The 16,864-nt window shown below is 48.0% G+C and overlaps 1 protein-coding gene across 6 annotated transcripts in view; it reads right to left on the bottom strand.

Moving 5' to 3' along the window:
* Nucleotides 1-1,921: 1,921 nt before the first annotated feature.
* Nucleotides 1,922-16,864, bottom strand: part of vegfd (vascular endothelial growth factor D) — a 65,305-nt gene continuing 50,362 nt past the window's right edge. For 3 of the 6 annotated variants that reach the window (XM_038802716.1, XM_038802718.1, XM_038802720.1), the window contains 5 exons: nucleotides 13,435-13,574; nucleotides 11,071-11,204; nucleotides 10,836-10,977; nucleotides 7,063-7,130; nucleotides 1,982-2,152 (listed from right to left, as the gene is read on the bottom strand). In XM_038802716.1, the coding sequence (XP_038658644.1) occupies nucleotides 2,007-2,152; nucleotides 7,063-7,130; nucleotides 10,836-10,977; nucleotides 11,071-11,204; nucleotides 13,435-13,574 (630 nt within the window). In that variant the 3' untranslated portion in view covers nucleotides 1,982-2,006. Of the gene's footprint in view, nucleotides 2,153-7,062; nucleotides 7,131-10,835; nucleotides 10,978-11,070; nucleotides 11,205-13,434; nucleotides 13,575-16,864 lie in introns of all 6 variants that reach the window. The other 3 variants (XM_038802717.1, XM_038802719.1, XM_038802721.1) reach the window with 3 other exon arrangements.

The raw sequence follows: 16,864 nt of genomic DNA on the forward strand, positions 1-16,864 counted from the left end.
TCTCATGGCGCTGAGGACACGGGTTTGATTCTGGCTCCGGGTCACTGTCCATGTGGCGTTTGCACATTCTCCCTGTGGCTGTGTGGGTCTCACCCCCAAAACCCAAAAGATGTGCAGGGTAGGTGGATTGGCCATACTAAATTTATCCGTAATTGGAAATAAAATGTAATATTATGCCAATATTTATCTAATTATACATCAACAACTTGCATTTTTATAGTATCTTTAAAGTAGTAAAAGGTCCCATTATACAGGAGTGTAACCAGACATAATGTGACACCAAGCCAATAAAAGAAGCATAGGTTTTGAGGAGTGTCTCAAAGAAGAAGCAAGATAAGAACAATTTCATAGAACATACAGTGCAGAAGGAGGCCATTCGGCCCATCGAGTCTGCACCGACCCATTTAAGCCCTCACTTCAACCCTATCCCCGTAACCCAATAACCCCTCTTATCCTTTTTGGTCACAAAGGGCAATTTATCATGGCCAATCTACCTAACCTGCACGTCTTTGGACTGGGAGGAAACCGGAGCACCCTGAGGAAACCCACACAGACACAGGGAGAACGTGCAGACTCCGCACAGACAGTGACCCAGCGGGGAATCAAACCTGGGACTCAGGTGCTGTGAAGCCACAGTGCTAGCCACTTGTGCTACCCTGCTGCCCAATTTCAGGAGGGAATTAAAGAGTTTAGGGCCTAGGCACCTGAAGGCCCAGCCACCAATGGTGGAACAATGAACGTTAAGGGTTCTTAATAGATTTGGAGGAGTGCAGAAGGCACAAATTAATTGGAAAACAAGGATGAGAATTTTAAAGATGAGGCATTGCTGGACCAGGAGCCAATAGGTCAGTGAGTAGAGAGAGTATTGGGTGATCAAAAGTTGATTAGAGTTTGGAATTGCGCAGCAGAGCTTTGGATGCATTTACTTTTATGAAAGGTGGGAGACTGACCAGAAGAGCATTGGATTAATCGAGTCTCAACATGAAGCATAGACTAGACCTTCAGCAGGATTTGACCAGAAGCAGGGGCAGATATGGGCAACCTTATAGAGGTAAAGGAAGCTGTTTGGTAATGGTATGGGTTAAATATTTGTATTCCAGCGCTGATAGATTTGAATTTTAAAACAAATCTCAGACTTGTAATATACATGTAGGAGAGGATCTAATATTGCTTCTTGAACCCATGTTTAGCCTGCTCTCAACCATGTTATCAGGCAAAGTTGTCAATCAGACTGAGCTTTGTGTCAGATAGAAGTGCAACTGGAAGTGATTCATCCAATTTCCGGTTATGTATAAAAAAATTTGTATTTGAAAAAAATGTTATTTATTTGCAGCTCGGCCCAAGGACTGGAATTATTAAATTAATCTGATTTAAGGATTTATTTATCTTAGATTGAGGGATAGTAGGCAAAGTGTCATGAATCAGTGGCAAATCTAAATAAACCATTTTGGCAAAAGATATGATTAGAGGTATGTTACGCTTGTGAAATCAAGACTCATCTACATGTTTTTTACATCAACTCTTTCCTTGCGTAGACTTGCCTTTACAAACTTCTGGCTTTAATACCCAAGAGCGATGTCTGTTAAACCTTAGTTACCTCATTTGTTTCACTTCTTTCAACCTTGGCACTATTCTTGTCTAGTTTTGGACTTTCCTTTTACATTCTCAATAAGAAATAATAGCGAACACTGAATTGCTTCAGTCAATGCCACTCGGAAGAGATGCAAAGTTGCCTGTGGACTAGCTGGGAATGAGAATAGGGTTGATGTGAAAGAAGAGGAAAGACGTCACATTGAGTGTCAGGATGCTGCAAAAGATTGTGCATTTTAACCATTAATTCAGCAAATAATTTATACAATTTTTAAAAAAGTATAGGTAATATGTTCCTCACATTCTGGAAATGATAGGCATAAGACTTCAGTTACTGTGAGGTGGTTTAATATTTTACATAAAATATAATAATTTAAAACAAAGCCAGAAATGTAGAACAAGCATTTTTATTAAAGTCAAAATCCGTGATTGCCAGTCGCTTTTCCTCGGTAAAATATGTCACTGTTAGTTCTTCCACACACACTGGCAGTGCTTATCACTGAAGACCTTCCCCACAGCGCAGGATCTGCTACGGTATAGACAGGCAGGTCTGTCCACACAACTGTAACAAGAGCAAAGAGTAGCTTAACAGCAGTCAATAAACTGACAATTGAAAACTGAATTAGTCTCAGGGAGACAAGTCCTGTTGTTAATAACTTTTTGAAAAGGTGGCGACAATGACAGGTTTCTAAAGTGCCTTAATGTAACAGGAGGTATTGGGGCTAATGACTGAAAGCTTGTCAAAGACAGGTTTTAAAGAGTGTGTTAAAGGAGGAAAGAGCAAGAGACTGAGAGGTTTAAGGAGGCGACCCTAGAGTTTGGGCACCTTGGCAGCCAATGGTGGAGCAATTGAAATCAAAGATGTGCCAGAATTAGATGAGCACAGATATCGCTGAGAGTTTTGGAACTGGAGGAGATTACAGACATAAGGAGGGGCAAGGACATAGAGTGATTTGAAAGCAAGGATGAGAATTTTTAAATCAAGATGTTGCATGAGCAGAAACCAATCTAGCTCAGCAAACACAGTAGGTGATGGCTGAATGGGACCTGAAGCAAGTTAGGAAACAGGCAGCAGGCTCTTGGATGACCTCAAATTTATGGAGGGTAGAATGTGGGAGACCAGGCAGGGTTGCGTTGGAATAGTAAAGTCTAAAATCAACAAAGGCGCAAGGGTTTCAGCAGTAGATGAACTGAGGCAGGGGCAGAGACAGGAAATGCTATAGGGCGCGATTCTTTGGAAAGATTTCTAAGTGATGGCAAGTGGGAACTGCACTCGGCCCAGCGAGGCTGGCAATGCTATTCAACGTTAATTGGCCAACTTAACAAGACCCCATGGGCTTCTCGCCGCAACTGAAAGCTCGCCAACTGATTCGCCGGCACTGGGCTCACCAGCCCCCCACTAACAAGGTCGGGCAGCACTTAAACAGCACTTTCTCAGCCAACCCCAGCCATCTTGCAACAACGGCGCCCAGGACACCAGCAAGATTCAAGGATGGCTCTTAGACGCAGTGGAAGCAGGAGAGATGTCCTGTTCCCCCGAGGGTCCCGGAAGGTCAGCCAAAGGGCAGCCAGTGCTGAAGGGACAAGGTGGCAGCGGCAGTGAGCTCTGGGAGTGTGACCAGGATGACTGGCCTCCAGTGCCGGAAAAAGGTCAAATTCCAACACCTGGTTGCATGAGTGAGTAGATACCAAGGACCCCCCCCCCCATCCCGAGACATTTTCACCCCTACCTGAGCATCTATCCCCCAAACTCTCCATGTGACCTCCAACCCTCCATCCCAGGGGTGGGCAAACTTTTCCGTGCAAGGGCCACATTCAGAAATTCACAATTTTAAAGGGCCGCATAGTATATTAAGTAAAATAATTACTTCACCCGATTATGATTCTGGGCGCCTTATAGAGAACATATTGGCCCTCGACGTTGTGCCGAGCAATGATCACCCTACTCAAGTCAACGTATCCACCCTATACCAGTAAGTAACCCAACAGCCCCCCCCATTAACCTTAAAAAAATAATTAAAAATTTAAAAAAAAAAATTAAAAAAAAAATTTTTTTTTTAATGACTTGGTGGGCCGCATAAAGACCTTTGGCGGGCCGCATGCGTCCCGCGGGCCGTAGTTTTCCCACCCCTGCTCCATCCACTCTCCCTCTCCCTGCAACCCCCCCCCCCCCCCCCCCCCCCCAACCCTTTCTTCACAACCTCCTCCCACCACTGTGAACCTCGCGGATGGCTAAAGATGCCCTCTGTGTTCCCTCAGGAAAAGTACTCCCACAATCGCCAGTAGAGGGCCCAGACTGGTGGTAGGGTGCCAGACTTATGAATTGTCACCTCATTCAAGGAACTGCCATGGATTTGCCTGAGGTGGCCGAAGACGGAGCAGTCTCCAATGCGGAGGGTGGCGGTCGCCAGAGATGTGAGGAACCACCGGACTCCACCTGGAGGACCTGTCAAACATGAGTTGTTCTTGCTTTACTGACTGACCAATCCCTCCCACTGATCACATGTCTTCAGCTCTCTGTGGGTTCTCATCACCTCCCTGCCCTCAACAGTGACCCACTGACAGTGCTGCCACAATCCCAGTATCTTGGAGTGATGTAACCCTTAACGTGGAGATGGGGGTGTGGGATGGGCAAGGTAGCACCGACGGTCCATGCCATGTCCTAAGTGAATTGGACGTGTAGGGGGGCCTTCCTGGCCTACTCCGGGCTTTCCGGACCCTCGCCGCTGCCGCCTGTACTGCAGTCTTCGGCTAGCCCTCCGCTCCCTCCCTGGGCTCGTCCTCCAGCCCCTGCTGGTCCAGCGCTGCCTCATCATTCCCGTCCTCCTCCTCGGTGGGCACATGTTCCGCATTACCAACCTCCATCTTATCGCCCCACTGCTGTGCGAGGTTGCGGTGGACACAGCAGACCACCACAAAGCGGGCGACCCTCCGGGGGTGTACTGGAATGCACCACTGGAGCCGTTGAGGCATTGGATCCACATCTTGAGGAGTCCAATGTGCCGCTCAATGACAGCCCGGGTGTCCACATAGAACATACAGTGCAGAAGGAGGCCATTCGGCCCAACGAGTCTGCACCGACCCACTTTCGCCTTACTTCCACCCTATCCCCGTAACCCAATAACCCCTCCTAACCTTTTTGGGTTAGACATGGGCTTCGTTGAACCAGGCGCTTCGGTCTCCAGCCTCATTACTAGTGTCATTATCCAGGTCTTCAGTGGGTACCCCTTATTCCCCAAGAGCCAGCCACCAACCCTGGGGTGTTCCTCGAAGAGGCTGGGATGACCGATGGCCCCATGATGTAGCTGTCACGGACAATCCCCAGGAAGCGTGCATACAGACACATTTTCTTCATGTGGTGGTCGCACACTAGCTGAATGTTGAGGGAGTGGAACCCCTTCCTGTTAATGTAGGGCACTGCCAGATGCCCCATTGAGCGCAGGGCAACATGCGTGCAGTCTATCAGCCTCTGGACCTGGGGCATCCTGGTGATGGTGGCGAAACCTGCAGCCCGGGCATCTTGTTGGGCTTAGTCTAGGTCAAAGATTATGCAGTTTTCCACCGGGGCAAACAAATCATCCGTGACCTATTGGATGCACCTGTGGGCTGTGGCCAGTGAAATGCCACACAGGTTCCTGCTTGAGCCCTGGAATGATCCCGAGGCGTAAATGTTCAGGGCTGTGGTAACCTTGATGGCCACCGGGAGTGGGTTCCCTCATCCTCATGGTGCCAAGTCCACGAGGACATGGCACAGGTGCTGCACCTTCTCTTTTTTGAGGTGTAGCCTCCTATGGCACGCACTGTCCATCATCTGTTCAAATGACCAGCGATACCTGTACACCCTGGGCTGTCGCGGGACTCCCCATCTGGATCCCTCCCTGGCCTGATGGGCGGCCAGGTCCTCAGGGTGTGGGGCAGGATCCAGCACATGGTCTGCTGCCTCAAGTATCTGCTGACGCTGCTGCTGCTGCCGCCGTCTCAAGCGTCTTGCCGCCCGGCCTACCAGCAGCACCACTAGGGCAAGTCCTGGGTCCAAAATCCCTGTCCATACCGTTCAATATCCGTAAGGCATTGGAAGAGGGTGTTAGACTGACGAGCAGCGGTGGCTCCCAAGCTGGGACCCTCCATTCACCCATTTACCCCCCTACACGGAATGCCCTGCACATGCATTCCTGACCCCAGCGGGCTCCCCTCACCAGACCCCAGACCCTATAACTCGGACACCTGGACCGGGTGTTGGTCCCCTCCCCGTGGCACTCGCCCACCTCCGGCCATGGACATGTCTATGTATGCTGTTGCCTCCCACAGTGTTCAGGCACACGGTCTGATTGGGATGCAAGTCAATAACTTCCACCTGCTACGTGTCCCGTCCACCCAAGGGTATCCACTGAGGAGGTGTAAAATGCTTACTTAACCACAATTGCCAATTCCCTGTAGTAATAGCCTTCAGCCGCATGGCCAGAGGCTTCAGCAGTCAGTGGGGGTTAAGTGGTCAGTGGAGCTGACGGGCAGGGACAAGGGTTGCCCCCAAAATGGATACACACAATCCAGCGGTTGGCATGGTGGTGCCGCGTGCGATTGACCCCCCCCTCCCTGTTTATTCCCACCCACCCCTGTGGAGGGTCCCCTACGCCTGCCAAGGGTCCCCCCCCCCCCCCCCCCCCATCCGAGGGTTCCCCACCCCCTGCTGAGCACTGGGACAAGCCCAGTGTATCACACTCTTTGCCTGTCAGCAAAGGTGGCTACTCACCTCCTCGGCTCCTCACTGAAGCCCTTCCGTTAGGTTCACGTTTTTAAAAAGGAATAATAATCGGCGCCTTCGTGACCATTTGCTGGGGAGGCTGATGAATGATGGGAGGTCGTTAGATATGGGGTGGCTCACGTTAATTGTATGGAAATAGAGCTTGAGTGGTGATAATTGGTTTCTCACCATGCTATGGCTAGATCCCGGTTTCGTCTACAGGAGTGGGCCGGTTGCATCGTAAACTGTTTGCCGTCTGGCGTGGTTCTTGTTTTTAGCCTCTCTTGCTAGTCACCGGCTTTGTTTGGCTCGAGCGGGAGCGTAACGAAGCCGGAGAGTCCCGTCCATAGAGTGGGAAATAGGTGGTGGCTAGGGAAAGGAATTTATGGTAGGGACTGAAGGCAATAGCTGCAGTATTCCCAAGAATAAGTTTGAGGAAATCTCTTTTCATCTCCCCTGCTGGATGTTGGAGAAGCAGTATGATAATTTAGGGTCAGTGGAGGAGTCTAGAGAGGTGGTGGTGAGGTAGAGCTGGGTGTCATCAGTGCAGACATGGAAATTGACCATGTTTTTTCAGATGATATAAACTGAGGGGCAGCATGCAGATGATAGATAGGATAGATCCTTGGGAGATACCAGAGGTACTGATGCAGGAACAGGAAAATAAACCATGGCAAGTGATACTCTGGTGGTGATTTGATAGATAAGGAACCAGAAGAGGGCTGACCCACCTGACTGGATGGCAATTGGAGAGCTACTGGAGGAGGATGGTGTGTTGATCAGTGTCAAAGGCTGCAGACTGATCGAGAAGGACACGGTCACATAGCATTTCATTTGTGAATGATATTAGCATTTTATTTGTAAATTATATTAGCTGTTTCAATACTATGGGAGGGAAGGAAATCTAAATGACGGTATTCAAACATGGAATTCTGGAAAAGATAGGCGATACATATTCAAGGATTTTGGAGAGGAAAAGGAGTTGGAAATGGGCACTGTCGGTGTGGAGTTTGCACATTCCGTGTTTACGTGGGTTTCGTCCCCACAACCCAAAGATGTGCAGGGTAAGTGGATTGGCCACGCTAAATTGCCCCTTAATTAGAAAAAATGAATTGGATACTCTAAATTTATTTTTAAAATAATAAAAAAATAATAGCGGCTAACATAGAGGCCAGGAGAGTTTGTGGATTGTCAACAGGTTTCGCAGAGTTAAGGACAAGAGAGCAGCAGGTGTCTCACAGAGAAAATGAGCCAAAAGAGGTCCTGAAGGGAGATGAGAAACTAGAGCACATTGTGAGTTAGGGAATGTATTGGGAGGCCCATTTGGATCCAGCAGGACAGTAACAAAGCCTAATCCTGTAAGCGGACTGGCCTCCTGACCTTGCATTGTGCTGTTGGCATATACTGATATCGGGACTGTTCAGCACCCAAAATGCACTTGCTGTATCTTTAAACATTTACTGTTTTGATGGCTTCCTGATCCATCTAATGAGCACTGAGCCAAATGGCCAAGAATGTTCCCGATTGATGTCTACTGTATGTTTACTCAGCTGACCCCGGTAAAGGCCGCAGTATAGGGCTGCACATGTGGCATTGATATGTTTGGAAAATCACCAAGGGATCCCACTCTGAATGACGATCGGGGAGAGGGTGATTTTGGCAGCTGTCTGAAGAATGGCAGCAGAAGGTTTTCTGATAATCTCCAGCAACGCCACGGCAGGAAAACAGATTAAAATAGAAGTGGGAATGTGCACTTTTGATGTATTAACTGTCGAAATATTATGGAGTTGTGTATCCAATAGGAACAAGCTCCATCCAGTTGGTCAGTGATGCTGCTCAAAAATGTACCATAAAGTATGGGAAGGTTTCACTAAAATTTTCCAAACTTTCTCTAGTATAATCATTGTTAGACAATATCAGCAGCAGACTGCTGAACATGTTCATATGAGATTGCTGTGTTGGTTTTAGTGAAGAAAGGTTGGCTGCTTAAAAGAACCAAAACTGTCTCTTTCTCTTCCCCCCTCGCCCCCACCCCCACCCCACCCCACCCTTTTGTAGTTTGTTGTCCATTGTTTTATTTAACTGACTGGCATTGTCCCAACACAACCTCACCCTCCCCTACTTGGCTGCTTGTCCCTGACTGCTCAGTTGCTCCCATGAACATATTCTGCTGTCTCACCTTTTTTCACCATTAGCACTCTTCTTCACTTAATGACACCATTAACAGGTTGATCAAGGTGAGGGATCTGTATTTAGAGGAAGGATTTGTCAGTCTGGAGGAGCTAAGGGAGACGGTAAAGCTGCCGAGGGGGTACTAAGTTCAGGTATCTGCAGGTTAGGGACTTTGCGCAAAAGGTCTAGAGGGGATTCCCTAGGTTGTCGGGATACACCTTGCTTCAGCGACTGCTGCTTCCGGATCTGGAAGGGGAGGGAAGAATTGGGGATATATACAAGTGGCTGGGGGAGCAGGGAGGTGAGTGGGTGGTGAAGATCAAAGAGAAATGGGAAGCAGAGTTGAGAGGGGAGATCAATTGGGGAGTATGGAGTGAGGCACTGCGAAGTGTAAACGGGACCTCTTGTGTAAGGATGAGCCTGATACAGTTTAAGGTGGTGCACAGGGTGCATATGACTCGGGTGAGAATGAGTGGGTTCTTTCAGGGGATAGCAGGTGAATGTGAGAGATGTGGGCAGGGGCCAGTGAATCACATGGACATGTTTTGGGTTTGTGAAAAATTGGAAAGGTTCTGGGCGGGAATGTTCGTGGTCTTAGCCAGGATAGTGGAGGAGGTGGTGGACCCGGACCCTTTGGTGGTAATATTTGGAGTTTCAGAGAAGCCGGAGCTCATGGAGAGGAGGAAGGCCAATGTCGTGGCCTTTGCCTCTCTGATTGCACGGCGGCAAATCTTGCGAGAGTCGTGGTCGGCATCGCCCCGGGGATAGCCGCTTGGTTGGGTGACCTGTATGACGTCCTGCGGTTAGAGAAGATACTGTATGAGATAAGAGGCTCAACAGGGAGTTTGAGAAAAGGTGGGGGATGTTTGTGACTGTTTGAGGAGCTGTTCATCGTTGGGGGGGGGGGGGGGGGGGGGGGTGAAGAAGGGGGAAAAGTTATACAGACTGTATACTTGATTGTTGGGAAGTATGTTTCCCGGGTGTTTATTTGCTGTAACCTACTTTGATATATGTTTGTAATAAAATACATTTTTTTTTAAATGACACCATTAATACTCTCCTTTAGCTCACTCAGCTAAATCGCTGGCTTTTAAAGCAGACCAAGCAGGCCAGCAGCACGGTTCGATTCCCGTACCAGCCTCCCCGGACAGGCGCCGTAATGTGGCGACTAGGGGCTTTTCACAGTAACTTCATTGAAGCCTACTCGTGTCAATAAGCAATTTTCATTTCATTTCATTTCTGTGCCTTATGTCCATGACAAACCTGTCCATATCTCCTTGTCCTGACCTTTCCCTGACCTTCTGTTCTGCTCCACCCTCTTTCCAACTATATAATTCTGCACTTTTCTATCTTGCTATCAGTTCTGTAGAAAGGTCATTAGGATCAGAAATATTTGCTCCGTTTCCCTCTCTACAGATGCTGGTAGACCTGCTGAGTTTATCCAGCTTTTTCTGTTTTTGTTCCTCTCGAGTGACCACCAATGTCAGAAGTTTTGTTACGGGAAAGTAGGTTTAGAGCAGAAAGTTACAGAAGCAATGTTCATTTAGGGTCAGATGGAACCGTAACTTGACAATGCTCTGAGAATCAAGCTGTGTATAACTCAACTCGATGAGCTAAAGCAGTGGTGGGCAACCTGCGGCTCAGGGACATATCCCGCCCATCAGGGTCCTGAGTGCGGTCGACAAGACATTTTGTTGACCGTTGCCCACGTGCGGGATTGCCACATTCTTCTGATTGCAGTCTGGGTAGTATCTTCTCTACCGGTATGACTGAAGTGATACGCACATAACGCAAGGGCAAGTGAAGTGAGCTGCATGCTGATTGCTCACAACACTAACTGTGAGAGCCGTCTGCTCCCTGGGTCCAAAGTGTAAATGTTTATTTTGTTTTTACCATTTGAAGTTGATGACAGTTCAGTTAAAACATTACTCATTATGAAATATTCAGCAGGTACTAAATGTATTTAATCTTATTCATGGGGTCATGATTAGTGAACAAGTCTGAATTCAATTTTGCAGCCCACTGAGATGAAGGAGGGCCACTCATGCAGCCCACTCACCAGCCTAGGTTGCCCATCACTGAGCTAAAGTCCTCTTTCCTCATTCCATTGAGTTTTATAATCTAGCAGTGTTCGACCAGTCAGTGTTTAGTTCTGGAAAATGGGTCAAATCGAAGTTGAGCATACTGAGCAAGGCTGGGGCAAGTCCTGTAGATGTGGCTTAGTGACCCAATCCAGGTTATAAAATAGAGGATATAAATAATCTTTGCCGGAACATCTTATTGCTTTCCTTTACGTTTCTCACATTAACTCAGTTGCTATGAGTGTTCCTACCTGCAGGAATCTGGATCGAATGCTTTCTGTTTCTGCGAGCACGTTTCATGACTTTCCATGTTCCTACAAACACAATCACACTTCTCCTCATTGAACTCCATATAGGGCCCGCAGATAGCCAGTTCTGCAATGGGAGAGAGTTCTGGACAGAAAAGAAATGCATTTGAGAGAGTGTAGGTCATCCCTGTTTATTTAGCAATGTATGAAATGATTTTGAAAATAGAGAGTTTGTCACCATCTTCTCTTTGAACGGAGGAGGTCACACAGTGGCATTTCTGTTCATCCCAGGCCAGTCCCCTGGAGCAGTGATTCTCATCTTGCAGACAGCTGGAAGTCACAGCAGCCAGCCTGTTAGTCCTGTTGTCCCTGCTGTTAAATTTACATTGGTGTATATTCTCTACAATATATAACTCCTAAATTAACTAAATACTACATGTCTGACATATTTTGCATTCTTCTTCTGCAAAAGATACCCCTTTCACATTGAACGTATTAAAAATAAACAGCTACATGTTATAGCAAAAGTCCCTTTTGAAGAATACCATTCATGCCCAAACATAAGTACAATTTGAATAGGTTTTTTTGATTATTACTGAGACCTCGACGCCGTGAGGCAACAATGCTAACCACTGCGCTACTGTGCTGTTCCAGGGGTAGTGCTCTTAATAGATGTCTGTGGGAAAGGGGGCAGACCTTTTGGGGGGGGGGGGAGGAGGGGTGGTGCCCAATTTGGAAAAGGGGCACTTGTGGGAGCCCCCCCACACTTTTCTGCCTGAGTACGTGTCCTGCTTTCCTCCCCACCTCTGAACTCCATTCAAAATTGAGGCCAAATGGGAAGGAGCTCTACTTCAGGGTTTCAATTGGGGCAAAGGCAGCCCTCGGCCTCACACCACCTCTGATAAATTGTGAACAGGTTGGGAGTGGGTAAGAAATTGTACAGGCTGCAATCCACCAGCGGGTGACAATACAATTTTGCCCAAGTAATGAACGTTGTCCAACATGACTGAAAAAAATCCTTGGCCATCTTTAAAGAGCAAAAGCATCTCCCTGTATAGGCAGGCTCTTGGTTTAATGCTTCATCTGAAATACATCACCTCTAACAGTACAGTGCTCCTTCACAGTTAGGCTGAAACATCAGCTGGATTCTATCCAGAGGTGCTAAAGCAGAGCTTGAAAGCAAATCACCTTTCGACTCAAAAGTTGAGTGCAACCATTAAACCACAATTACACTTGGAGATTTAAGGAATTATGAAACGACACGTGGGGCCAGCCAGAGTGGACAGCTTTGTTTACAGGTGTCCAAATGTATTATTGTCACAGGTAGGCTTACATGAATACTGTAATGAAGTTAGTGTGAAAAGACCCTAGTCGCCACATTCTGGCGCCTGTTCAAGCACATGGAGGGAGAATTCAGAATGTCCAATTCACCTAACAAGCACGTCTTTCGGGACTTGTGGGAGGAAATGTTTGCTGAAGTTACATGAAAATGACAGTCCTGAAGCATTAACTCTCTCATTTCTAACTTGTCTTATGAAGAAATGTTGAGCAGGTTTGGCCTACAGTCATTGGAGTTTAGAAGAACGAGAGGTGATTTTATTGAAACATATAAGTTTCTGAGGGGACTTAAAGTGGATGGCTGGGAGGATGTCTCCCCTTGTGTGGGAGACTAGAACAAGGTTACAGTTTACAAATAAGGATCGCCCAGTTAAAACGGATATGAGGAGGAATTTTCTCTCTCCGAGGATCATTAGACTTTGGAATTCTCTTCCTCCAAGAATTCCATTGAATATCTTCAGCACTGAGTTAGATTCTTGATTTTAACAAGGGAGTTAAGTGTTATGGGGCTCAGGCAGGAAAGTGGAGTGAAGGCCACAATCAGATCAGTCGTGACCTTAGTGAATGGTGGAGCAGGCTCAAGATGGGCAAATGGCCTCTTTCTGCTCCTATTTCTTATGATCTTTCCAGAGATGCTGCCAGACCAAGTGTTTCTTAGCATTCTTTGATTTTATTTGCGAACACCAAAACTGTTTTGAAAATTTGCTTATAGGCAGGCTGTACTCAGTGAGCATTAAATACTTGCTGCATGTACTTGGCAAGTTGGTGTTGATTTCATTATACCTCACGTCTTGTTATTCTGACTATGAACATTCTGTACATTTTTTTTAATCAGGAAGGGAATCAAGGTTTACGGGAGTGAGGCGGGAAAGTGGAGTTGAGGAATATCAGGTCAGTCATGAATCTCATTGAATGGCGAAGTAGACCCGATGGGCCCAATGGCCTACTTCTGCTCTACCTCTTATGGTCTTACATGCCCAAAATGTGCAATGTTCCTTGGTAGTAAGTCACTTTCCATTTTGCTTGCTCTCTGAACTAGCTGGGTAAGCATCTCATGTTAACTCAGCATCTCCCCATCTGGCATGGCTGAAATTCGGAGTTCACAGTGTCCGGAACTGTGCAGGGAAACCACATTTCCAAAACCGTTTTGTTCTTCTATTTTCAAATGAGTGGAGTGATGTGTGGTTCAATTCCATGCTGGGTACTGCATTTCCAACAGTGATTTTATCAGAAGTATTACAAGGTGGGAGAGAATTTCATTTACCTGTGTTCATGTGTGAGGATTGATCTTCGAATGATGGAATACGCATGTCGACTAGAGATGCATTTACAAGAAGTATGGTTCGCAATTCTGACAGCCAAGAGCTCTGGTATATTGGTCAGGGGAATGGAAATCTCAAAGAGCTAGAAATGCAAGTGAAATATTAATCATGCCGTTAAAAGTCAACAGCTCCCAGGAGCGGCTCGGTGGCGCAGTGGTTAGCACTACTGCCTCACGGCATTAAACACCCAGGTTCAATCCCAGCTCCGGGTCACTGTGAAGTTTAAACATTCTCTCCAAGTCTGCATGAGTCTTGCCCCACAACCCAAAGGTGTGCAGAGTAGGTGGATTGACCACACTAAAGTGCCACTTAATTGGAAAAAATCTAAAAATATAAAAGAATAAAAATATCAGTAGCTCCCCAAATTTCATCTGACAGCACCCATCGGTATCAGGGTGAGGAAATCCCACCCTCAGTCTTGACATTTTCTTTTTTTTTAATAAACAATTTTAATTAGGTATTTTTGGCATTACAAACAACAGAATAAAAACAATGTACAAAGAACAAGAAACGTAGTGCAAACACCAATTCCCATCCCGCCAAGACCCGCCTATTTAACCCCCTATTCTACACTACCCTAACCCCCCGCCCGCTGATGATTAATTATCCGCGATGAAGTCGATGAATGGTTGCCACCTCTGGGCGAACCCTAACAGTGACCCTCTCAAGGCAAACTTAATCTTCTCTAGGCCGAGAAAGCTTGCCACGTCAGTCAGCCAGGTCTCCGACTTCAGGAGCTTTGAGTCCCTTCAAGCGAGCAGTATCCGTCTCCGGGCTACCAGGGAAGCAAAGGCCAGAACATTTGCCACTTTCTCCTCCTGGATTCCCGGGTCTTCCGACACCCCAAAAATCGCCACCTCTGGACTTATTGCCACCCTTGTTTTCAAAACTCCGGACATGACGTCCGCAAACCCCAACCAATATCCCCTAAGTTTTGGACACGCCAAACTTCTCCTCCAGTGCCCTCAAGCTAGGGAAGCTCTCCTCTAAGAACAGGTCCCCCATCCTCTCAATTCCCGCTCTTTGCCATACTCAACCCCCCATCCAAGCTCCCTGGGGCAAATCGGTGGTTGTCACATATTGGGGACCAAACCGATGCTCCCACTGCTCCAATGTACCTCCAGTGACCCCAGATCCTCAAGGCCAACACCACCACGAGGCTGGTGGAGAACCTCGCCCGCGGGAATGGCAGAGGTGCCATTATCAACACCCCAGACTGGTGTCCCGACATGAAGCTGCCTCCATCCACTCCCAAACCGACCCCGCCCCCACCACCCACTTCCTTATCATGGCTATGTTAGCCGCCCAGGAATAATTACTGAAATTCAGTAGGGCAAGCCCCCTCCTCCCTCCGATTCCGCTCGAGCATCACCTTCACTCGCGGGGACTCGCAGAGCCCAGAATGATTTTATTGACCCTTTTAAAAAAGGACCGCGGGATGAAAATTGGGAGACACTGAAATACGAATAAAAATCTCAGTAGGACCATCATTTTGACCGTCTGCACTCTCCCAGCCAACGACAGCGGGAGCGCATCCCATCTCCGAAACTCGCCCTTCATCTGTTCAACCAACCGGGACAAGTTCAACTTGTGTAACCAGCCCCAGTCGTGCGCCACTTGTATCACTAAGTAACTGAAACTGTCCCCTACTAACTTAAACTGCAGCTCCCTCAGTCGACCCTCCTGACCCCTCGCCTGGACTACAAACATCTCGCTCTTTGTCATATTCAGTTTATACCCCGAAAACCGGCCAAATTCCTGCAAAATTGCCATAATTTCACCCATCCCTACCCCTGGATCTGATACGTATAAGAGCAGGTCGTCCGCGTACAGTGAGATCTTATGCTCCACCCCCCCCCCCCCCCCCCCGTACCAGCCCCTTGAAGCTCTCAGAGAAATTGCCAGTGGCTCTATAGCTAACGCAAACAGCAGTGGGGAGAGGGGGCACCCCTGTCTTGTCCCCCGGTACAGTCTAAAATAGTCCAAGGTCGTCCTTACACCAGCCTCCGGGGCCTGGTACAACAGTCTAACCCAGTCTATAAAGCCCCTACCGAACCCAAATCACCCAGCACCTCCCATAAATAGTCCCACTCCACCCGGTCGAATGCCTTCTCCACGTCCGTTGCCACAACCTCCCTATTCTCCAGGCACATTATAATCACATTGAGCAGCGTTCTTATATTAGCCACCAACTGCCTGCCCTTGACAAACCCGGTTTGATCCTCCATAATCACATCCGGCACACTATCTTCAATCCTGGAGGCCAACACTTTGGCGAGCAGCTTGGTGTCCACATTAAGCAGTGAGATTGGCCTATATGACCCGTATAGCTCCGGGTTCTTGTCCTGCTTCAATATCAACAAAATAGTGGCCTGTGACATCGTCGGGGGCAGTACCCCTCTATCCCTTGCCTCATTGAAAACCTTGACCAGCAACGGCCCTAAAATCCCTGAGAACTTCTTGTAGAATTCCACCGGATACCCATCCGGCCCCGGGGCTTTACCCGACTGCATTGCCTTCAAGTCTTCAACTATTTCTTCCGCCCTAATCGGAGTCCCCAGCCCATTTAACAGCACCCTACCTACCCTTGGGAAGGTCAGTCCGTTCAAAAAGCGTCTCATCCCCTCCGGCCCCGTGGGGGGTTCCAAGTGATAGAGTCTATTGTAAAAGTCGCTAAACACCCTGTTTAGCCCTGCCGAGTCCCCAAATTCCCATCCCCATCAACCACCTTCTCCTGGCTGCCTCCCTCTTCCTAAACTGCTGTGCCAGTATTCTCTGGCCTTCTTCCCATGTTCGTAAAGCGCACCCCTCGCCTTTCTAAGCTGCTCCACTGCCTTACCTGTGGACAGCACCCCGAACTCTGCCTGCAGCCTCAGACATTCTCTTAAGAGCTCCAACCCCGGGGTCACCGGATATCTCCTGTCTATCTAAGATCTCCTTAACCAATCGGTCCGTTTCTGCCCTATCCATCCTGTCCCTATGAGCCCGGATCGAGATCAGCTCCCCTCTCACCACTGCCTTCAGCGCCTCCCAGACCACTGCTGCTGAGACCTCCCCCGTGTCATTAACCTGCAGGTAGTTCTGCATGCATTTCCTCAGCCTCTCGCACACCGCCTCGTCCGTCAACAAGCCCATGTCCAACCTCCATTGTGGGCGCTGGAAGTTCTCCTCACTGACCTGCAGTTCCACCCCGTGCAGGGCGTGATCCAAAATAGTGCTGGCCGAGTACCCCGTGTCCACCATCCCCGCCAGTAAATCCCTGCTCAAAATGAAAGTCAATCCGGGAATAAACCTTGTGAACATGCGATTAAAAAGAAAACTCCTTCCCCGGTGGCTGCCTAAACCTCCACGGTCAATCCCCCCAATCTGTTC

This window comes from Scyliorhinus canicula, chromosome 7 (genome assembly GCF_902713615.1).
Source record: "Scyliorhinus canicula chromosome 7, sScyCan1.1, whole genome shotgun sequence".
Classification (NCBI taxonomy): domain Eukaryota; kingdom Metazoa; phylum Chordata; class Chondrichthyes; order Carcharhiniformes; family Scyliorhinidae; genus Scyliorhinus; species Scyliorhinus canicula.